We start from the raw sequence: 24,644 nt of genomic DNA, 5'->3' as shown, positions 1-24,644 counted from the left end.
CTCACCCACTTCCAGGCGCAGCGGTGTCTGATACCACCTACGCTGGAATCCTTTCACTTATAGGTGGGTTTTTAGCAATTAATCCATCATATTTAGATCTCTTATGGTGTATGTAATATATCTCATCTGTTGAACTGTACAAAAGATCATATCAATCAGATGTAAGGAAAGATTCAAATGATCTGTGATATAAATGTGTCGGTGCCTTATGGTTTATATAGACACAGCAGCTGTTTATATGCAAAAACAACTAACCCTTTGTTTTAAGGTACACATATTGGCCACTAATTTGTAGTTTATTAGTGTCTATATAAGTAGCTAATACAGCATTTTACAGTGCCTTTGGAAATTATTCAGACTCCTGACTTTTTCCACGTTACATTACAGCCTTATTCTATAATTGATTAAATAGGGTTTTTTTCTCTTTTTTTTTTAAATATTTTTTTTTACAAATGTATTTCAAATAAACTGAAATATCACATTTACATAGGTATTCAGACCCTTTACTCAGTGCTTTGTTGGCACACCTGTATTTGGGGAGTTTCTCCCATTCTTCTCTGCAGATCCTCTCAAACTTAGGGTCGTTGTTCTGTTGGAAGGTGAACCTTCGCCCCAGTCTGAGCGCTCTGAAGCAGGTTTTAATCAAGGATCTCGCTGTACTTTGCTCCGTTCATCTTTGCCTCGATCCTGACTAGTCTCTCAGTCCCTGCCGCTGAAAAACATCCCCACAGCATGATGCTGCCACCACCATGCTTCACCGTAGGGATGGTGCCAGGTTTCCTCCAGACGTCAAGCTTGGCATTCAGGCCAAAGACTTCAATCTTGGTTTCATCAGACCAGAATCTTGTTTCTCATGGTCTTAGTCTTTAGGTTCCTTTTGGCAAACTCCAAGCGTCTGTCATGTGCCTTTTACTGAGGAGTGGCTTCTGTCTGGCCACTCTACTATAAAGGCCTGATTGGTGGAGTGCTGCTGAGATGTTTGTCCTTCTGGAAGTTTCTCCCATCTCTACAGAGGAGCTCTGTCAGTGACATATCGCTGCCAAAGGCCATAATTGCTGCCAAAGGTGCTTCAACAAAGTACTGAGTAGTGTCTGAAAACTGAAATATCACATTTATAAGTATTTTGTTCTTAATAAATTAGCAAACATTTCTGAACTTGTTTATGGGGTATTGGGGTCATTATGGGGTATTGGGGTCATTATGGGGTATTGGGGTCATTATGGGGTATTGTGTGTAGATTGAGGGGGAGACTATTTAATACATTTTACAAAAAGGCTGTAATATAACAAAATGTGGAAAAAGTAAAGGTCTGAATTCTTTCTGACTGCATTGTACACTTTTTTATCTTAACTTTTTGACAACCAAGATTACAGTTTGGTTGTCAAAATTGTCCCGTGTGGCTCAGTTGGTAGAGCATGGTGTTTGCAATGCCAGGGTTGTGGGTTCAATTCCCACGGGGGACCGGTACGGGGAAGAATTTTTTTTTAAATGAAATGTATGCATTCACTACTGTAAGTCGCTCTGGATAAGAGCGTCTGCTAAATGACAAAAAAATAATAAAAAATAATTCTGAAGGCTACAGCATTGACCCGTTGAACCGGAACTTGGAAAGTGCCGTTAGTGACATGATACAGCGCACTGGCTGGCTCGTGTGTGTGGTGTGGCAATGCACTACCATTTTGAGTGCAGCACATTGGCAGTACTTGCTGTGACTTGTAGTGTAGTGCAGCGCATCCTGTGCCAAAAATGAATTGACAATACAAATCATTGCGTGGCCAGATAGAAATGTCACGGGCCGAATTCGGCCAATGGCCCTTGTTTGACACGTGCCTTAGTTCCACATTAGTCTGTTTCTTGTAATAAAGAAATGTACACACCAAACAAAAATATCAATGCAACATGTAAAGTGTTGGTCACATGTTTCATAAGCTGAAATAAAATATCCCAGAAATGTTTCATATGCACGAAAAGCTTATTTCTCTCATTGTGTATACAAATTTATTTACATCCCTGTTAGTGAGAATTTCTCCTTTGCCAAGATAATCCATCCACCTGTCAGGTGTGGCATATGAATAAGATGATTAAATAGCATGATCATTACACAGTACACCTTGTGCTGGGGGCAATAAAAGGCCACTCTAAAATGTGCAGTTGTCACACAATACCACAGATGTCTCAAATTTTGAGTGAGCATGGAATTGGCATGCTGACTGCAGAAATGTCCACCAGAGATGTTGCCAGAGAATTGAATGTTCATTTCTCTACCATAAGCTGCCTCAAGTCATTTCAGAGAATTTGGAAGTACGCCCAACTGGCTTCACGACCGCATGTATAGCGTCGTCTGGATGAGCGGTTTGCTGATGTCAACGTTGTGAGCAGAGTGCCCCATGGTGGGGTTATGGTATGGGCAGGTATAAGCTATGGACAACAATTGTATTTTATCAATGGCAATTTGAATGCACAGGGATACCGTGACCAGATCCTGAGGCCTATTGTTGTGCCATTCATCCGCCTTTATCACGTTTCAATATAATAATGCACAGCCCCATGTCGCAAGGATCTGTACACAATTCCTGGAAGCTGAACATTTTCCAGTTCTTTTATGGCCTGCATACTCACCAGACATGTCACCCATTGAGCATATTTGGGATGCCCTGGATCGACATGTACGACAGCGTGTTCCAGTTCCCGCCAATATCCAGCAACTTCACACAGCCATTGAAGAGTGGGACAACATTCCACCGGCCACAACAGCCTGATCAACACTATGTGAAGGAGATGTGGCGCTGCATGAAATAAATGGTGGTCACACTAGATACTGACTGGTTTTCTGATCCATGGCCCAATTTTCTTTTGGGGGGGGGGGGGGCGGCGGCGGCGGCGGCTATCTGTGACCAACAGATACATATCTGTATTCTCCAGTCATGCGAAATCCATAGATTAGGGCCTAATTTATTTATTTCAATCAACTGATTTCCTTATGAACTGTAACTCATTAAAATCTTTGAAATTCTTATGTTATATTTTTGTTCAGTATATTAATGTCTATATTACGGATTGGCCAGTAACACATGATTTTGAATTTGAACACTTAATTAAGGCCTAATATATTGATCGCTTGGGACTGACAGTTCTATCTGCATTTTGGTCAGAATTTCATTATTGACAGCCTTGTTCTATTACATTTTCTCTACCAATATAGTACTCAAAATACCCCCGTTAATGTTCAAAAGAATACAAGATAAAAATCTGACACTATTCAAACCAATGAAGGTTTCTGAACTTTAAAGCCAATTATCGCTGAATCATCTTTTTGCAGATAGAACCTTAAAATACAAAGCTCTCGATGGCTAATAAGACATACGTATTAACTTATTTACATGCACATTTAAACTATAAATTAGTGGTAGTACTTTATTTTATTTTTTATATAAAATCCTACCTCAACTAACTGCTCTATGTTCTGCCCAGTGGTCCTGAGTGTGCTGTTGGTGGGGGGGGCGTTGTGGTGGTGGAAGGATGTTTTCAAGCCCTCCAGGACACTCACCTTCCAAGATTTCTCCCTGAAAGAGTCCCAGGATCCACTCATACATGGCCCCTGAGACTTGTCCTGTCAAGGTAAGCCCTGCCAATGAACAGGATGAGTCAGTGGGCTTTTTCACGACAGTATGACGGGGGGACAATTTCCTCAGTGAAGCGTCTATGGGTAATTTTTACTTTTAATCGATGTAGCAATTGAAGGCATTTTAATACAATTTATTACTTGACATTATGAGCAATGTCTGTTTTTAATGAAATTCAATCAAGTTCAGTTTTAACTTCTATTTAAGGGATTCCTGTTAAAACCGATATAGATCTCAATGGGAATGAAGAATAAATGAAATAATTTGATAAAATTGGGTTACCTTAAATTAATAAAGGATGAATTAAATGAATGTAATCTAATTGACTCCAAGGACCCTGGTGTCTCGAAACCGTGCCTCACCTGACAGACTGCCCTCTGTTAAAGGGCTTAAGTGAAGAATGTGATCTATATGCTTAGTATACAGCCATCTCCTCCATCAGGACACCCTGCTAAAGCTGGACTTGGACTGCAACTGAGTGTCCCAAGTCACTTGCGTAAGAGACCGGTGTCCAGCAGTGCTCCCGCTTGACTGTGGCTCTCCACTTCAGTTTCAATGAAGGCTAGAAAATGACTTGTACTATTGACTTTTTTTCCAGTCATTGATTTTCCTGACTTGACTGTAATTGAATTAGAATTGACCCTAGCCTTGGTGGTCCTCATGCATATCAGTTATTTAGCTACAGATGGACACCTCTGCCTATGTGGGGTACTGTATCCCTCATGCATACACTTTCATTGTGACATCTGTGTCCTTTTGCACTCAGTTGACTATGTCCAAAGTTTCGTAATTCATATTTGGACTAATATGTAGATACATTGTATGTATATATAAATCACTCCACATTTGATACAGTGTATGCAAAACAATGTACCAGCCTTACAACTGAACCAGCCATACACAGAGACATGGGTTGTACATTCTGCTCCTAGTTACATGCATCTCTGCTCTTATCTGGTGTTTGGGGATCAACTGAAGTTGAGGTGTGTTTTAATATAAAATGGCAACAAGGGAGTAGAATGTGGCTCTGATGTTGAAGTAGAGAATTCACTTAACACTGTAATTTAGTCTTTTTTTTTTTACTGGTCTGTATTGTTTAGATCAGTTGCTATGCCTTCATTGAAAAACAATTGTTTGCCTTTGTTTGATTATTGTAAATTATTTGTTGTCCTGTGTTTAATCTTAGAAAAAGAATGCCTTTCTTTGGATTCTTAACTACAGAGTGAGCTGTATTTATGTTTTGAAGTGAGGTTCTATTTATTTTTGGAAGGACTGCTGTTATTGAAGCATGACAATTTTTGTGGTTACTTTTGAATAGTCTTTCAGTTCATCTTTACTTGTTGAGTTTATTTAATTGAAATGGAATGAAAAATAGTTTTCTCCATATTCATGAGGTGATTTCATTAACTAATATGCTATCTTTCATGGTTGGCTATTAATATCATATCCTATCACCTTAATTGATAAAAGGCTTGATCCTGCTTTTGCAATAATGGCAATACATTTTGAATGTACAATTGCTTTGTAATGTGGTTGCCTTTAAACCAGGCATGACAAGAATTAATTCCCTTACTTCCTTTTTTAGTTCAGATCAAGGAAAATGAACAAGGTAATAAAGCATTGTAAAGCGATCACCTAGAGTAGTACTTTTATTATCACAGGGCAGTTAAACGTCAAACATTACCATAGTTTAGCCCACTCATGCATGGCTGTCTTTTAAATGTATAGCCTTAGGTGACTGTTGGACTTTTGACCTCAATTCTTCTGAGGCGATAGGGCATCCAGGTTAAGTAGTTTTCTGATGATGTACAATCAGGTCCAGTAGAGTGGATTACGGTGGTGGGGATTACTGAATGATTGAATGAATGATTGACCTCATTGTTCTTAATTTATTTACCTGTATAAATAAAGGTGAAATAATAAACAAATAACAAATTGGCTCCAATGACTGCTATGCTATCTATGGCTGCATTCTGTCCCTCATCTTGCCACAAACTGAAACTGTCAACTACAATGTTCCCAGTTAGAATTAAATTAGAGCAGATTATTATACCATTTCCATTATTCAAATCTGAATAAAGAAAATTCATCGGCCATTGATTGAGGAAGATTGGTTAACTGGTTCAGGATGTGAAACGTCATTGGGTGAGAGAACAATTCAGTGAGTGTAAGAGAAATGACTTGTGGCCCCGTTCAGACACAACCCCTAGCCCCTACACTAGGCTCTGGGATCTGACTGGCCCTGTTCAGATGCATCTCCTAGTTCCTACACTAAGAACTTGTGTAGATCTGAAAAGAATGGATATGTTTCAGCAAGAAGGCACACGTTCCTCCTTAGCCTAATCAGAGAGCAAAGTGGATCTGGCATCTACCATGTTCTGTACAAGTGTATTTTATGACCTGTAATGAGTTTCAAATGACAATTTCTGTGGAAACAGACAAACTTACCTTCTCACTACCAAATTGCTTAAACCTATCCACTATTGGATTAACATGAAGTGTCTAGGAAGTAGAGACGACATGGGTTGGTTCTGGATGGAAACCACATTTCTTTAAAAAGAGCTGTTGACAAAGTGTTAGTGACAGCCTTCTGCAAGTGTTGAAGCCAGCGTCCTCTTCCAAGTTCGAAATCTCCAAATGAACGTGTGCACTAATCTCCCCTTGTCCCTCCTATTTATAACTGCTTTAAGAAAGAGGAAGGGCAGCAATGAGATTAGATCAGAGCCTCTTGGATCTTCTGCTCAAATGACTTTTACTCTTCTTCCCCACATAACGGTCCTCATCAGGGGAAGAAAAGGAGGCTTTGTTCTTCCCCTTGTTGACCATTGGACTTACAGGACCACAACTGAGAAGTACTGCACGAAGTAATGCCACTGAAGGGGATAACTGGGCCTAGATGATTTTTATAAGACGCTTCGGGTGGCTCGGCAAGGTGCACTGAGTCGATGGAGCTTTTTTTCCGGCAGTGTTTCCTCCCTTGTTCTTCTGTTAACGTCTGATGAAGACTGCACCCTGGTTGATACGACTCGCACTTCTGAGTGTTGAAACTGAGTAAATTCCCTTTGTGTTTTCAAAAATTATTGTGCGCTATTCTTACATTGTTAACCCATTTGGGACTGGTTGGTTTCTATGCACAATTAAAAGCCAGCACTCACAGAAAACCAACAAAAGTGTCTTGAAAGTGTATCATGGATGCCAATAGTGCTCAGCTAAAGACTAAGCTGAAAGAGCGACGCTCAACCATCAATGTGCTGGGAGCCAGTTTCTCACAGACCATTGAGGAAGAAAAGGCCTTCTATTTCTCCCAGGGCAGATCTGTTAAGCCATGGAACTCTATGGAACACCTGGACAGCCCTGCTCCTGAGGGCCAGATCCCAAGACACCAAAAAGAGACGCTGAGACCACAACAGAACATAAACATAAACGTAGGGGGAAAAGTCTTTCACATTCCCAAGAAGATGGCCGTCAGATTCCCTCGCACACGGATAGGCTCCTTGGCCCTGTGCACAGACCGCGTCAAACAGCTCACTCTGTGCGATGACTACTCGGTGCTCACCAACGAGTTCTTCTTTGATCGCGACCCAACTTTCTTTTACTACATCTTTCACTTCTACAGCAGCGGTGTTCTGTGGGTGATGCAGGAACTGTGCCCTATCAACTTCGAGGAGGAGATGCAGTACTGGGGCCTGAGCTGGAATGACACCCAGCGCTGTTGCCGTATCCTGTTTGAGGAGAAGGTGGATGAACTCCGGGACAATCTGAAGGTGGAAAAGGAACTCTTAGCGGAGATCGAGGTAAAGCATGATGAGGAAGGCTACAAGACCATGTTCCTGGGTGGAATTCGCAAAGACCTCTGGGACCTGATGGAAAACCCTTACTCCTCGCTGTCGGCCAAATCCTTTGCAGTTTTCTCTAGCCTCCTGGTGCTCATCTCCATCGTGGCTATGACCCTCAACACTGTGAAGGAACTGAGGACCCACACCCTCTCTGGCAAGACCTACCTGGAATGGGTAGAGATTTTCTCCATTCTCTTCTTCACATTCGAGTACTTCATGCGCCTTGTTACCACTTGTGACATAAAGCACTTTGTCAAAAGCTCCCTGAACTTGGTGGACCTGGTGGCCGTCATGCCCTACTTTATCCAGCTGATATTTGAAGCGTTTGCCAACGTGGAGGACCTCAGTGCCCAGGAAGATCTCAAAACCCTGTCTCGTGTCAGCAAGGTCAGCAAAGTGCTCAAAGTTGTCAAGCTGATGCGCATCTTTCGCATCCTGAAGCTGGCCCGCCACTCCACCGGCATGAGGGCGTTTGGGTTCACCCTGCGCCAGTGCTACCAGCAGGTGTGTTGCCTTTTCCTCTTCATCGCCATGGGCATTTTCATGTTCTCTGCCCTCCTGCATTCGGTTGAACGTGATGTCGAAGGCTCTCCATTCAGGAGTATTCCTGATACCTGGTGGTGGGCGACGGTGAGTACCCAGACTTGAATGTAAATTATACTATGTATGTAGCTTTTGGTTGACTTACTTGACTTTGTCCTTGATGCTACATCTAGCCTTAAAACAATACAACATAAATAACAATACAACATAAATACCGTTTTTCATATTGTTGAGAAATAACCAACACTCCCTCTGTAGTTACATACTCAGCATAGGGGTGTTACTTCCTCCCCCAATTATCTTTTGACATATAAAATGACAATGGGCATATTGGACACCAACAGGGTGTATTGCGTACGGATGTTATTTCCTCCCCTAATCGTCTCTTGCCCCTATATAAAACCCATGAGAACTAATTTCAAACCAGCATTTCTCTTGTGTGACAACAGAGAAGCATATCATGTTTGTGTGCGGCCCAATGTACTGTATATCAAGTTTAGATTCAGATTAAATACTTAAAGGATTAGTTCTCTCTGATGTAATCCTAGTACATGTGAAATACAAACTGAGTTGCAATTATACTGTTCTTGTCACGGCATTTTGGACTTGTGGGGAAAGTTGAAGGCCAGTATTTTGATGCAGATCCTCATGGATCATTTGATATGTATTACACAATTGCGCAACTTCCCAATTTTTTCCATTCACTTCCTTTTTTAGTCTCTATTGTATTGAAGCTGACATTGCATACCATTTCCGCCTCCCTATGCTAAGAGGAATTTTTCAGGGACAAGTTTAATTTTACCATTAGCTCTAAGGGACAAAACAAAAGGTCAAAACAAGACATCACAAATAACACAACCAACGTAAATGACAGTAATGTTAATACTTCAATCTTGAGACTTCCTTCCACGCTATCTTCACTACTGTTATAACCATAGTGTCATTATTAACATAAAACATGTTGACAATGACAGAAGAAGGCAAGCTCTGAGAGTGTGTCCCTCTAACCCTGCATTACAGGTGAGCATCTCCCAAGTGGGTTATGGGGACGTGGTGCCCGTATCCCTTCCTGGCCGCGTGGTGGCATTCTCCTGCATCTTCTTCGGCATCATTCTCAATGGCATGCCCATCTCTCTCCTCTTCAACAAGTTCTCAGACTACTACGCCAAGCTCAAGTACCAGGAGTCCACCTCAACCAGCGTGAAACGCCGCTTGATGCTCAAGGCCCGTCTCCGTCGCAAACTGGACGTGTGCTTCAATCCCTCTATGGGCGACCTGGAGGAAGGCAGGAGCCACTGAGCTCTAGACAGGATGTACTTTTTTGACATTGCAGGGGGTATTTCAAGACTTCTCTACCAAATCACCAGTGGGGAATGGTCTGGACTAATAGGAGTGAAATGGAGCTAACGATAAGGACGGGGGACACAAAAAGCAGACTCATAGAAAGGATGTACAAGGGAGGATGTGGGTGTCACCCTATGTTAGGGACTGACACTGCGATCTTGAGCAATTTCCTGTTACTGTAGAGCAGTTCCTGTAAAAGTCAATGGTATGTGGTGTTATGTGCATAGTGTGTTTAAGCGCGCAGACCAGAGGGTTGTAAGTTACAGTACATTGTAAATGCAGTATACCATGTTGCAATCTTTGCTCTATTTACTTGCACAAATATAAAGATGATTCTTGTCATAGTCTATCATGTCCATGACTCTTATCGTTGCTTATCATAAGCATGTGTAATCTTTATGAATGTATATACATATATATTTGTACTATTCTATTTAAACACTTCATTGAACACAGTCAAATCGCAAGAGTTAATTTAACTCATATGGTGTCAAATGTAACACTATATGGTCCCACCCACATTTTGTGTTAAAACTACTCTGGTCATGGTGTTGATATTTTTGGAGTTAAAACGACAATTGTGTAAATATCCAACTCTCAGAGTTGCTTAAATTTAACTCAAATTTTACACTTTTCTGTGTTTGGAATTAACAATCAACTACAGCAGAGTACATTTCTCTTTCAGTTTACTTCCTTTGAGTTATAAGGGTGTGAAGCCTTATTTGAATATTTCTTAGTGTCGCATTATATGCTGGTTTGTAATGTGATATCCAATCTCTGTTGGAAACCCACTTACAGGAAGATGTCCAGCACTTTTACATCACTCACAACTTGCATTTAGAATGCCTGACGGAGTAGAGAAGAAAATGCAGTATATGAAGACTAGCGATGGGTTCTTTTGCGAACGAACTACTCTTTTTATTTATTATTATTATTATTTTTTTTAACGGCTCTTTTTGTCCGAACTCAACGATTTGAACACCTGTAACTGCTATTTCCTGCAACCTAGAGCAAAAAAATTGCCATATGTGATAACAAATAGTTATTTTAAGAAGGTGGTGGTGGTGGGGCTCAGATTTCTTTTCATTTTTGAACACCTGGTCATTTATGGCTAGCTAAGTTATCAAGCTAGCTACGTTAGCTAAGCAGTTGTGTTGTCGAATATGATCATTATTGGCCTCATTCCACTTTTTAGTACAACCATTCATGAGAAATTGTTCACCTATATTTGAACATCGTCTACAATTAGTGTCATCTTCAATTAAAATATTAACTTCCCCGGTAAATCTATAATGCCTTAGGCTCTTTTCCCTCTGTCTCGACTGTAACCCCAGACCCATTCTCTATAACGTTAGCGGCGGGCTCATTCTCATGTGGTGTTGACAAAGGTCCAACAGCAGAAGCGCTGGGCAAAATATCAGTGGCTGTGGATGCCACTGCAAAAACAGCTGAGTTACATCTGTGGGCATTAGCTAGCTAGCTAGCTAGCTAGCATGATCTAGCTAATGTGAGCTAGCTAACCAACATGCATTGTTTGTGGCATGCCACGATCCTGCTTACTTTATATCTGACATTCCGCTACTGTAGCTAGCTAGATAATAATAGTTAATGATAATTGTAGTTAGCTGCATTTTACACTTAGCTAGCTAACCAACTAGGCAGTTACCAGACACTCACTCGATCAGAAAAGTATGGTAAGTTACAAACTAGACATTGCGTTAGCCAACATCGGCTGACTCCTTCTTGCCTACTCCTGTCTATAGGTCTTCTTCTAGATTCAAAACAATATGGCTGTAGTCAGGTACTTCATTGTCAGAAGAAACCCAATCACACACTGCCATCTAGTGCAGTCAAAAAGTTTTCCATAAGCTCATCGTTCCAAAAGTATTCACCTGAATCTTCGTCAAGCATGGACAATGTTCTAGTTCATATTTTTATGGTGCACGTGCAGTCCAGAAGTATATAATCGATTTAATCTCGATTAAAGATGTAGTAAAAGAAAATCTTAATGTCAGATTGAAAATATAAGTGACTTAACAGATTCATACATATACATGCACTACTCATTGTTTTTTAGGGGGGGTTATAATGAAACATGTCCTTTAAGTCTGTTCTCAGGTGGTGAGTCGGGTAGTCCTGGGGGTCGGGGGGCAGATGAAGGGTGAGACTCTTGCAGCTATTGGTAGATGGCTTCACTTTGTTTTGAAAGGAGGCCAGAAAACTGTCACAGAGGTCGGTGTTGATTGTGAGAGAGGGTTTGTCCAGTGGGCGGAGAAGTTTGTTGATGGTTGAGAAGAGCAGTATTGGGTTTCTGATATAGAATTTTGTTATCAATGTTCATAAACTTCAATTAATCTACTAGGTCTGCAACCCAGAGTTTGTAAAGTTCTGGTTTAAATAAAACAGAATTCCCAGTTTACAAGAGTCAAATCAATGTTTATTCACGAGTACGCTCTGAAGTCCACTATACAAAGACATCCATTTTATAGTTTACTCATTACTTACGCACATACATCCACACAAACATTAAGGAGAGTAATGTTCTTCTCCAGAACTCTTACAACTGTATATCACTACCCTGCCGCCAGTTTTATTCCTCTGAGATTAGAAAAACCTTGCAGGGTACTCCCTTTCATATAAACTCTGAGTTCTAGCTAGGTCGGTTCAAACATAGTTTAATGGTTCTCGGTGTTTTCTTAAGCACACACACACACATTCCTCTCTTTCCCAGTCCAACCTAGTTAAACTTATGTTTAACATTTTAATTATTCATTATACATGCTACATAAACTATATCACTAATAGTTAGGTTTCAGGGTAGAATTATTTAATCATTATCTTTAAACATAAATTATTTTATCAGTTTCCTTGTTCATTCCTTATGATGTTGGAGAAATAGGCAGATTTTATTGTGGCAAATGAGTCCTTGTAAATGTGATTTTTTTTTGTAGGCCTCCTTATGGATGATGAGCCCTGTCTGTTTGTAGAGCTGTTCTTGTTGTCATCCTTTGGCTTTCATGGCAGGAGGGTACCCTGGCGTTGGGATGTTGGAGACCACCCTTATTTTAAGGGGGGCCAGAACATCCAGGTGGGAGGAGAGCTTGCTCACTGTTGTAATGAGCCACCAGGTCAATCACTGAGGATACATTAGGGTCAGTGGTGTCATGTGATTGCAGTATATCCATTAGGTCAGCAGTGTTAGTCCTTTTGATATTTCTGTAGGAAATTGTGCACTTGTTGGTAGGCTTGGGCACACACTGAACAGTATGGCCTTGTGGTCAGAGATGGGTATGTCCAGACCTGAGATGTTGGAGGGAGCCGTGGCAGTTGTGCACACAAGGGGAAGTACATTGGTGGGGTAGTTGACATGCTGTGTGAAGTTGAAGCAATCCAACAGGGCCATAAAGTTTCTGGCAAAAGCACATCCATCAGAGTCCACATCAATGTTAAAGTCCCCTAGCAATCGTGTGGCAGGACACAAGGAACAGACCGATGTTAGGCACACGCCTAACTCAGAGAGGAAGAATAGAGGTTTTAGGTGGCCGGTAAATTAGTACTATAAACAGTGGTTGAGGGCCAGATATTGTACAGGCTATGCATTGAAAGGAGGTTACCTGCAATACAGGTGTGACTTTGATCTTCAAGTCAGACCAATGAAGGACAGCAAGCCCACCTATGACCCACAGCATGAGGTTTGTCAAGGTAAACAGCCAAATGTTGCTTGGTTAAGCAGGTAATAGCAATTGGGTGGTTGCATGGCTCTATTAGGCACAGAACATCAATACATTTGTCCACAATATCACTGATGAGTAGGGCTTGGTTGTTCAGGGAACGAGTATTAAAAACCACAAAATTGCCAGGTGACTGGCGAATGAAGTGGGGACTGGCGAGTGGGCTTGGATGGCCCGGCATTTGGGCAAGGTTACTAAATTGCTGAGGTCAATACAACATTCAGCTGCGAGAGGGGAAGACGGAGACACAGTTCTGTGTGGACTCTTTTGGCTTATGAGTGGATTTAGTACCACCTTGCAGTCTTGTTGGATTTTTCCCCCGTAGGATTCCAAGTTGAGGACCCGTTTGGGTTCCTTACTAAGGGTTTGTTTAATCCTCTTGAAACTACGATGGAATCCTGAGTAAAAGATGTGTGTCCCCCATTCCTGTACTTTGTAGTCCTCCAGGAGATAATAGGTTAATCACTTCAATGCAGGTGTTCAAAGCAGGTATTCAATGCAGGAATTCAAAAGAAAACAATCAGCTGGCTCTAGACTTTGTTGATGGCAAAAAGTCAAATTTCTCATCCACTTTCAACATTGAGGTTAAAAAATGACTAGATTAAAACGATCAGTAATTGATGAGCTACTCAAAAACAAAAGGTTATTTAAGAAAAATGCACCTTAAAAATCTCAACTATAAATTGCTAATACAATTATCTCGGCGTGCTTCATTCTATAGCTAGAAGACTCCTGATATCTCCAGGCAGTGGGAACCCTGGGGGCCTTCAGAGAAGGCCTAATGATTTATAAAACATTTATATACAGTACCAGTCAAGTTTGGACACACACTCATTCCAGGGTTTTTTTTTATTTTAATTTTCTCTATTGTACAATAATAGTGAAGACTTCAAAACTATGAAATAACATATGGAATTATGTAGTAACCAAAAAAGTGTAAAACAAAATATTTTATATTTGAGATTCTTCAAAGTAGCCACCCTTTGCCAATAGTGTGCAAAGCTGTGAAAGGCATTCTCTCAACCAGCTTCATGAGGTAGTCACCTGGAATGCATTTCAATTAACAGGTGTCCCTTGTTAAAAGTTAATTTGTGGAATTTCTTTCCTTCTTAATGTGTTGGAGGATTGTATATTGCGACAAGGTAGGGTTGGTATACAGAATAGAAGTCCATATTATGGCAAGAACAGCTCAAATAAGCAAAGAGAAACAACAGTCCATTACTTTAAGACATGAAGGTCAGTCAATATGGAAAATTTCAAGATCTTTTAAAGTTTCTTCAGTTACAGTGCAGTCACAAAAAACATCAAGAGCTATGAAGAAACTGGCTCTCATGAGGACCGCCACAGGAAAGGAAGACTGAGTTACCTGCTGCAGAGGATAAGTTCATTAGAGTTACCAGCTTCAGAAATTGCCAAATAAATACTTCAGAGTTCAAGACACATCTCAACATCAACTGTTCAGAGGAGACTGCATGAATCAGGCCTTCATGGTTGAATTTCTGCAAAGAAACCCCTACTAAAGGACACCAATAAGAAGAAGAGACTTGCTTGGGCCAAGAAACACAAGCTTTGGACATTAGACCGGTGGAAATCTGTCCTTTGGTCTGATGAGTCCAAATTAAAGATTTTTGGTTCCAACGGCCATGTGAGACGCAGAGTAGGTGAATGGATGATCTCTGGATGTGTGGTTCCCACTGTGAAGCATGGAAGAGGAAGTGTGATGGTTTGGGGGTGCTATGCTGGTGACGATGTCAGTAGAGGAAGAGCGGAGAGAGACTGCAATTCGATTAGAAGGGAATAAGCAAACAATGAAACTTTTAATCGGTGTGGCTGCGGTTCAGCACGGCTGTACTGTGACTGGGTCAGAGATGGTAGGAGATAGTGATGGAGAAGAAAGTGAAGCAAATCTGGAGCATAGCGGTACAAATAATGGGAGAATAGGAAAGAGAAAAAGAAAGCGGGAGACGTCTATGGAGGCGGCGATGAAGAAGAAAAGGAAGTTTGAGGAGAGCAACATTTTCCAACACCAGTGGCATTTCGGAGGTAGAGAGTTCTAAGGAGTAAGGGCAAGATCAGTGGCGGTTCTAGACCATTTCAACTGGGGGGGCCAAGCTGGGGCCAGTTGTACTGTTAGAGGGGCCAGTTACATTAGACGTTGTTGTCATATCGTTTTCTTCACTGCACTGCAGGCATTAGCAGGCAAAAGACCATGTTCATAATCATTCAACAATTTTTTAGCATTTTCTGTCTAATAACGGATGTAAAAAAAGAACGATAGCAAAAATTAGTTATGTAAAAATGATTTCATACTCCACATTTAGGGGGGCCACAAGGGGGCCCAAAATTGTTGTCACAGGGGCACTGTACTCATGCAGATATTACACATACTCTGTAGTGTACTTGTGGGTGTATCCTCTCACTTGGATTGTGCTTCCAGAAGCTATACAATTAGGGTCAGGTTGTCAGGTTGGCTAACGTAATATATAAGTACTAGAGGTCGACCGATTAATCGGAATGGCCGATTTTAATTAGGGCCGATTTCAAGTTTTCATAACAAGCGGTATTTTTGGACGCCGATTTTTTTTAATTTTAATTTTATTTTTTATATATATATATATTATTTTTTTTATTTTTTTTACTTTACACCTTTATTTAACTAGGCAAGTCAGTTAAGAACACATTCTTATTTTCAATGACGGCCTAGGAACGGTGGGTTAACTGCCTTGTTCAGGGGCAGAACGACAGATTTTTACCTTGTCAGCTCAGGGATTCAATCTTGCAACCTTTCGGTTAACTAGTCCAATGCTCTAACCACCTGCTTTACATTGCACTCCACGAGGAGCCTGCCTGTCATGCGAATGCAGTAAGAAGCCAAGGTAAGTTGCTAGCTAGCATTAAACTTATAAAAAAAACAATCAATCAATCATAATCACTAGTTAACTACACATGGTTGATGATATTACTAGTTTATCTAGCCTGTCCTGCGTTGCATATAATCAATGCGGTGCGCATTCATGAAAAAGGACCGTCATTGCTCCAACGTGTACCTAACCATAAACATCAATGTCTTTCTTAAAATCAATACACAAGTATATATTTTTAAACCTGCATATTTAGCTAAAAGAAATCCAGGTTAGCAGGCAATATTAACCAGGTGAAATTGTGTCACTTCTCTTGCGTTCATTGCACGCAGAGTCAGGGTATATGCAACAGTTTGGGCCGCCTGGCTCGTTGCGAACTAATTTGCCAGAATTTTACGTAATTATGGCATAACATTGAAGGTTGTGCATTGAACATTGAAGGTTGTAACATGAATATTTAGACATAGGGATGCCACCCGTTAGATAAAATAGGGAACGGTTCCGTATTTCACTGAAAGAAAAAACTTTTTCTTTGAGATGATAGTTTCCGGATTCGACCATATTAATGACCTAAGGCTCGTATTTGTGTGTTTATTATATTATAATTAAGTCTATGATTTGATAGAGCAGTCTGACTGAGCGGTGGTAGGCAGCAGCAGGCTCGTAAGCATTCATTCAAACAGCACTTTCGTGCGTTTTGCCAGCAGCTCTTCGCAATGCTTCAAGCATTGCGCTGTTTATGACTTCAAGCCTATCAACTCCCAAGATTAGGCTGGTGTAACCGATGTGAAATGGTTAGCGGGGTGCGCGCTAATCGCGTTTCAAACGTCACTCGCTCTGAGACTTGGAGTAGTTGTTCCCCTTGTAATGCTGCTTCGAGGGTGGCTGTTGTCAATGTGTTCCTGGTTCGAGCCCAGGTAGGAGCGAGGAGAGGGACGGAAGCTATAATGTTACACTGGCAATACTAAAGTGCCTATAAGAACATGCAATAGTCAAAGGTATATGAAATACACATGGTATAGAGAGAAATAGTCCTATAATAACTACAACCTAAAACTTCTTACCTGGGAATATTGAAGACTCATGTTAAAAGGAACCACCAGCTTTCATATGTTCTCATGTTCTGAGCAAGGAACTTAAACGTTAGCTTTCTTACATGACACATATTGCACTGTTACTTTCTTCTCCAACACGTTGTTTTTGCATTATTTAAAACAAATTGAACATTGCATTATTTATTTGAGGCTAAATTGATTTTATTGATGTATTATATTAAGTTAAAATAAGTGTTCATTCAGTATTGTTGTAATTGTCATAATTACAAATAAAAATAAAACAAATCGTCCGATCAATCGGTATCATCTTTTTTTTTGGGTCGTCCAATAATCGGTATTGGCGTTAAACTCATAATCGGTCGACCTCTAATAAGTACACATATAAGTACACATGGGCTCCCAAGTGGCGCAGATGTGGTGTACTCCTCAATGCCATCGGAGGAATCCCGGAACATATTCCATTATGTGCAAGAAAAACAGTCCTGTAGCTTAGCATCTGCTTCATCCGACCACTTATTTATTGATCGAGTCACTGGTGCTTCCTGCTTTAATTTTGCTTGTAAGCAGGAATCAGGGGGATAGAATTATTGTCAGATTTGCCAAATGAAGGGTGAGGGAGAGCTTTGTACGTGTCTCTGTGTGTGGAGGAAAGGTGGTCCAGAGTTTCTTTCCCTGGTTGCACATTTAACATTCTGATAGAAATTTGGTAAGACCGATTTAAGTTTCCCTGCACTAAAGTTCCCGGCCACTAGGAGTGCCGCCTCTGGGTGAGCGTTTTCCTGTTTGCTTATGGCGGAATAAAGCTCATTGATTGTGGTCTTACCACCACAGACTGATGCTGGCACCATGTAAACGGCTATGAAAAATACAGATGAAAACGCTCTAGGTAGATAGTGTGGTCTACAGCTTATCATGAGATACTCTACCTCAGGTGAGCAAAACCTCAAGACTTCCTTAGATATCGTGCACCAGCTGTTATTTACACAAATACATAGTCCGCAGCCCCTTGTCTTACCAGACACCGCTGTTCTATCCTGCCGATACAGCGTATAACTAGCCAGCTTTATGTTGATAAAGTCATCGTTCAGCCACGACTCCGCGAAGCATAAGATATTACAGTTTTGAATGTCCCGTTGGTAGTTTAATCTTCCACGTAGGTCATCGATTTTATTTTCCAAAGATTGCACGTTTGCTAGCAGAATGGAAAGCAGTGGGGGTTTATTCGATTGCCTACGAATTCTCAGAAGGCAGCCCGCCCTCCGGACCCTTTTTCTCAGCCTTCTCTTCACGCAAATGACGGGGATCTGGGCCTGTTCCCGGGAAAGCAGTATATCATTCACGTCGGGCTCATCAGACTAGTTAAAGGAAAAAAAGGATTCTGCCAGTTTTTATGGTGAGTAATCGCAGCTCTGATATCCAGAAGTTATTTTTGGTCATAAGAGACAGTAGCAGCAACATTATGTACAAAATAATTAAAAAAATTAATTACAAACAACGCAAAAAAAAAGAAAAAAACACAATTGGATTGGAACACGTAAAACGTCAGCCTTCTTCTCCGGTGCCATCTGTATTCACAAATTGCGCATTAATAAATTGACGACAGCCTGTATGCCATGCCCACCTATCTGTTTCATGTCTCAGGTAGCCCACAAAAGCCAGTGGATAGAATGCAAGAATTGAACAATATTTGTCATAATCCTAATTCTCATGTGCCTAGACCTACTTATCGCCAGAGTCTGTGCCATGGTGAAACTTGAACTCGTACTAAATCTGAAACAATATGATGGTGACATTTAAAATTGCTGGCATTCTTGAAAGTCAACACAATCCTTGTCCTGCAAAGAAACATACTTTTTTATAGTTGAATAAATTGATTTTTCAAGCAGTAGGCATTTTCGTGATGCCATTACTTGCCCCGCATCTTCTAAATTATACATTTTTTTAAAAACACTGTTTGCATCATCAATTTTCACAATAAAGGAAGTTCGACAAAAGAAAATCCATCCCTGTCGAACGGATAAAATGTTAGTTGATCTTTAGAAAATGTATCTTACATCTGCCGTTTTCATTACGTCGGAATGTTTTTTTTGCCACATTGCTTAAATCCAATAGACCTGGGTCAATGGAAACCTGCCTACTGTTTTTGCAAAAAGTGTACCATCTGTGTTAACTTGGTTGAGTTTACAGATACACAGTAGGTCAACCTCACTGACTTGGGTCTACTGGTGGTATCCCAGATTGTAATTATTATTATTTTATTTAAATGTTTTATTTCACCTTTATTTAACCAGGTAGGCTAGTTGAGAACAAGTACTCAATTGCAACTGCGACCTGGCCAAGATAAAGCATAGCAATTCGACACATACAACAACACAGCATTACACATGGAATAAACAAAACATAGTCAATAATACCGTAGAACAAAAGAAAACAAAGTCTATATACAGTGAGTGCAAATGAGGTAAGTTAAGGCAATAAATAGGCCATGGTGGCGAAGTAATTACAATATACCAATTAAACACTGGAATGGAAGATGTGCAGAAGATGAATGTGCAAGTAGAGATACTGGGGTGCAAAGGAGCAAGATAAATAAATAAATAAATAAATACAGTATGGGGATGAGGTAGGTAAATAGATGGGCTGTTTACAGATGGGCTATGTACAGGTGCAGTGATCTGTGAGCTGCTCTGACAGCTGGTGCTTAAAGCTAGTGAGGGAGATATGAGTCTCCAGCTTCAGAGATTTTTGCAGTTTGTTCCAGTCATTGGCAGCAGAGAACTGGAAGGAAAGACGACCAAAGGAGGAATTGGCTTTGGGGGTGACCAGTGAGATATACCTGCTGGAGCGCATGCTACGAGTGGGTGCTGCTATGGTGACCAGTGAGCTGAGATAAGGCGGGGCTTTACCTAGCAGAGACTTGTAGATGACCTGTAGCCAGTGGGTTTGGCGACGAGTATGAAGCGAGGGCCAACCAACGAGAGCGTACAGATCACAATGGTGGGTAGTGTATGGGGCTTTGGTGACAAAACGGATAGAGTGTTGGAGGCTATTTTATAGATGACATCACCGAAGTCGACGATCGGTAGGATGGTTAGTTTTACGAGGGTATGTTTGGCAGCATGAGTGAAGGATGCTTTGTTGCGATATAGGAAGCCGATTCTAGATTTAATTTTGGATTGGAGATGCTTAATGTGAGTCTGGAAGGAGAGTTTACAGTCTAACCAGACACCTAGGTATTTGTAGTTGTCCACGTATTCTAAGTCAGAGACGTTCAGAGTAGTGATGCTGGACGGGCGAGCAGGTGCGGGCAGTGATCGATTGAATAGCATGCATTTAGTTTTACTTGCGTTTAAGAGCTGTTGGAGGCCACGGAAGGAGAGTTGTATGGCATTGAAGCTTGTCTGGAGGTTAGTTACCACAGTGTCCAAAGAGGGGCAGAAGTATACAGAATGGTGTCGTCTGCGTAGAGGTGGATCAGGGAATCACCAGCAGCAAGAGCAACATCGTTGATGTATACAGAGAAAAGAGTCGGCCCGAGAATTGAACCCTGTGGCACACCCATAGAGACTGCCAGAGGTCCGGACAACAGGCCCTCCGATTTGACACACTGAACTCTATCAGAGAAGTATTTGGTAAACCAGGCGAGGCAATCATTTGAGAAACAAACTGTTGAGTCTGCCAATAAGAATGTGGTGATTGACAGAGTCGAAAGCCTTGGCCAGGTCGATGAATATAGCTGCACACCGATGGCGGTTTTGATGACGTTTAGGACCTTGAGCGTGGCTGAGGTGCACCCATGACCAGCTCTGAAACCAGATTGCATAGCGGAGAAGGTACGGTGGTATTCGAAATGGTCGGTAATCTGTTTGTTAACTTGGCTTTCGAAGACCTTAGAAAGACAGGGTAGGATAGATATAGGTCTGTAGCAGTTTGGGTCTAGAGTGTCACCACTTTTGAAGAGGGGGATGACCGCGGCAGCTTTCCAATCTTTGGGAATCTCAGACGATACGAAAGAGAGGTTGAACAGGCTAGTAATAGGGGTTGCAACAATTTCGGCAGACAACTTTAGAAAGAGAGGGTCCAGATTGTCTAGCCCGGCTGATTTGTATGGGTCCAGATTTTGCAGCTCTTTCAGAAATCAGCTATCTGGATTTGGGGGAAGGAGAAATGGTGGGGGCATTGACAGGTTGCTGTGGAGGGTGCCGGACAGTTGACCGGGGTAGGGGTAGCCAGGTGGAAAGCATGGCCAGCCGTAGAGAAATGCTTATTGAAATTTTCAATTATAGTGGATTTATCAGTGGTAACAGTGTTTCCAAGCCTCAGAGCAGTGGGCAGCTGGGAAATGCTCTTATTCTCCATGGACTTTAGTGTCCCAGACCTTTTTTGAGTTAGTACTACAGGATGCACATTTCTGTTTGAAAAAGCTAGCCTTATCTTTTCTAACTGCCTGTGTATATTTGTTCCTAACTTCCCTGAAAAGTTGCATATGACGGGGGCTATTCGATGCTAATGCAGAACGCCACAGGATGTTTTTGTGCTGGTCCAGGGCAGACAGGTCTGGAGTGAACCAAGGACTATATCTATTCCTAGTTCTACAATTTCTGAGTGGGCATGCTTATTTAAGATGGTGAGGTTGGCACTTTTAAAGAATAGCCAGGCATCATCTACTGACGGGATGAGGTCAATGTCATTCCAGGATACCCCGGCCAGGTCGATTAGAAAGGCCTGCTCGCAGAAGTGTTTTAGGGAGCGTTTGACAGTGATGAGGGGTGGTCGTTTGGTCACAGACCCATTACGGATGCAGGCAATGAGGCAGTGATCGCTGAGATCTTGATTGAAAACAGCAGAGGTGTGTTTGGAGGGCGAGTTAGTTTGGATGATATCTATGAGGGTGCCTGTGTTTACGGATTTGGGGTTGTACCTGGTAGGTTCATTGATAATTTGTGTGAGATTGAGGGCATCAAGCTTAGATTGTAGGATGGCCGGGGTGTTAAGCATGTCCCAGTTTAGGTCACCTAGTAGCACGAGCTCAGAAGATTAGTTGGTGTGAAGTTACTTTGTCAAGCCAGACAACTTAGGGGAATCTGTGTACTAGATGGGCAATCAATTCACATATGGTATGGAGGGCACAGCTGGGGGCAGAGGGAGGTCTATAGCAAGCGGCAACAGTGAAAGACTTGTTTCTGGAAAGGTGAATTTTTAGAAGTAGAAGCTCGAATTGTTTGGGTACAGACTTGGATAGTAATACAGAACTCTGCAGGCTATCTTTGCAGTAGATTGCAACACTGCCCCCTTTGGCAGTTCTATCTTGGCGGAAGATTGTATAGTTAGCGATGGAGATTTCAGGGTTTTTGGTGGTTTTCCTAAGCCAGGATTCAGACACGGCTAAGACATCCGGGTTGCCAGAGTGTGCTAAAGCAGTGAGTAAAACAAACTTAGGGAGTAGGCTTCTAATGTTAACATGCATGAAACCCCCCACCCTTGCTGTCTCTGCCTGGCCGGTTTCCCCTCTTTCCACTGGGATTCTCTGCCTCTACCCCTATTACGGGGGCTGAGTCACTGGCTTACTGGTGTTCTTCCATGCCGTCCCTGGGAGGGGTGCGTCACTTGAGTGGGTTGAGTCACTGACGTGGTCTTCCTGTCTAGGTTGGCGCCCCCCCTTGGGCTGTGCCGTGGCAGAGATCTTTGTGGGCTATACTCGGCCTTGTCCCGGGATGGTATGTTGGTGGTTGGAGATATCCCTCCAGTGGTGTGGAGGCTGTGCTTTGGCAAGGTGGGTGGGGTTATATCCTACCTGTTTGGCCCTGTCCGGGGGTTTCATCGGATGGGGCCACAGTGTCTCCTGACCCCTCCTGTCTCAGCCTCCAGTATTTATGCTGCAGTAGTTTATGTGTCGGGGGGCTAGGGTCAGTCTGTCACATCTGGAGTATTTCTCTTGTCTTTTCCGGTGTCCTGTGTGAATTTAAATATGCTCTCTCTAATTCTCTTTCTCTTTCTTTCTTTCTCTCTCTCGGAGGACCTGAGCCCTAGGACCATGCCTCAGGACTACCTGGCTTGATGACTCCTTGCTGTCCCCAGTTCACCTGGCCGTGCTGCTGCTCCAGTTCCAACTGTTCTACCTGCAGCTATGGAACCCTGACCTGTTCACCGGACGTGCTACCTGTCCCAGACCTGTTGTCCCAGACCTGCTGGAACCCTGACCTATTCACCGGACGTGCTACCTGTCCCAGACCTGCTGTTTTCAACTCTCTAGAGACAGCAGGAGCGGTAGAGATACTCTCAAAGATCGGCTATGAAAAAGCCAACTGACACTTACTCTTGTGTTACTGACTTGTTGCACCCTCGACAACTACTATGATTATTATTATTTGACAATGCTGGTCATTTATGAACATTTAAACATCTAGGCCATGTGCTGTTATAATCTCCACCCGGCACAGCCAGAAGAGGACTGGCCACCCCTCATAGCTTGGTTCCTCTCTAGGTTTCTTCCTAGGTTTTGGCCTTTCTAGGGAGTTTTTCCTAGCCACCGTGCATTGCTTGCTGTTTGGGGTTTTAGGCTGGGTTTCTGTACAGCACTTTGTGATATCAGCTGATGTAAGAAGGGCTATATAAATAAATTTGATTTGATTTGATGAAACCAAGGCTTTTACAGTTACAGAATTCAACAAATGAGAGCACCTGGGGAGTGGGAGTGAAGCTAGGCACTGCAGGACCTGGATTAACCTCCACATCACCAGAGGAACAGAGGAGAAGTAGGATAAGGGTACGGCTAAAGGCTATATGAACTGGCCATCTAGCACGTTCGGAACAGAGAGTAAAAGGAGCAGGTTTCTGGGCACGATAGCATAGATTCAAGGCATAGTGTACAGACAAAGGTAAGGTAGGATGTGAGTACATTGGAGGTAAACCTATGCATTGAGTAATGATGAGAGAGATATAGTCTCTAGAGACGTTTAAACCAGGTGATGTCATCGCATATGTAGGAGGTGGAACAACATGGTTGGTTAAGGCATATTGAGCAAGGCTAGAGGCTCTACAGTGAAATAAGACAGTAATCACTAACCAGGACAGTAATGGACGAGGCATATTGATATTAGAGAGAGGCATGCGTAGGCAAATTAACATATGGGTCCAGTGAGTGGATGGGCTGACTGGGGACACGGCGATTCAGACAGTTAGCAGGCCGATGCTAACAAGCTAACAGTTAGCAGACCGGGGCTGGCAAGCTAGCAGTTAGCAGACCGGGTTAGCAAGCAAGCAGTTGGCAGACCGGGGCAGGCAAGCTAGCAGTTAACAGACCGGGGCTAGCAAGTTAGCCTTTGGGGGACGTCGCGTGCGGTGACGTCGATAGACCAGTCGTGGAATTAGTAGGGTTCCAAGTAGCTCTAGGTAGCTAGTAGGCCACGGTTAGCAGACATCCGTCCGGATATTGTAGCCCAGGAGTGGGCTTCGGTGGTAGCACAGGAGCCCTGGCCGGGCTACCTTCAGGCTAATTGGTGCTTGCTCCGGGATGGAAACGCTAGCCAGGAGTAGTCACCCGGGATTGCGGTTAGCTAGTTGCGAAGATCCAGATGAAAATTTTCTGAATTTGAGGTAGGAATCCGGGGATATGGGGGAGAGTAAAAAAATAGGTCCGTTTTGCTCTGGT

General features: G+C 42.3%; 2 protein-coding genes across 6 annotated transcripts in view; both read left to right on the top strand.

The window, feature by feature from the left end:
• LOC106573960 (very low-density lipoprotein receptor) overlaps positions 1–5,568 on the top strand; it is a 31,581-nt gene extending 26,013 nt beyond the window's left edge. For 3 of the 5 annotated variants that reach the window (XR_006759759.1, XM_045697274.1, XM_045697272.1), the window contains 3 exons: positions 16–63; positions 3,472–3,618; positions 4,066–5,568. Coding sequence is in view for 4 of the 5 variants with exons in the window: in XM_045697274.1 (XP_045553230.1) it covers positions 16–63; positions 3,472–3,602 (179 nt within the window). In the remaining variant the exon portion in view is untranslated. Of the gene's footprint in view, positions 1–15; positions 64–3,471 lie in introns of all 5 variants that reach the window. The other 2 variants (XM_045697273.1, XM_045697275.1) reach the window with 2 other exon arrangements.
• A 206-nt stretch (positions 5,569–5,774) lies between these two features.
• LOC106573872 (potassium voltage-gated channel subfamily V member 2) lies at positions 5,775–10,632 on the top strand. Its single transcript, XM_014149288.2, has 2 exons — positions 5,775–8,089; positions 9,023–10,632. The coding sequence occupies exons 1-2, from the start codon at positions 6,812–6,814 to the stop codon at positions 9,299–9,301; spliced, it is 1,557 nt and encodes a 518-aa protein (XP_014004763.1). The 5' UTR covers positions 5,775–6,811; the 3' UTR covers positions 9,302–10,632.
• The last annotated feature ends 14,012 nt before the right edge of the window (positions 10,633–24,644 follow it).

Source organism: Salmo salar, chromosome ssa16, assembly GCF_905237065.1.
Source record: "Salmo salar chromosome ssa16, Ssal_v3.1, whole genome shotgun sequence".
Lineage (NCBI taxonomy): Eukaryota > Metazoa > Chordata > Actinopteri > Salmoniformes > Salmonidae > Salmo > Salmo salar.
The sequence above is the reverse complement of the archived record's forward strand: the minus strand, read 5'-3'. Positions and strand labels throughout refer to the sequence as shown.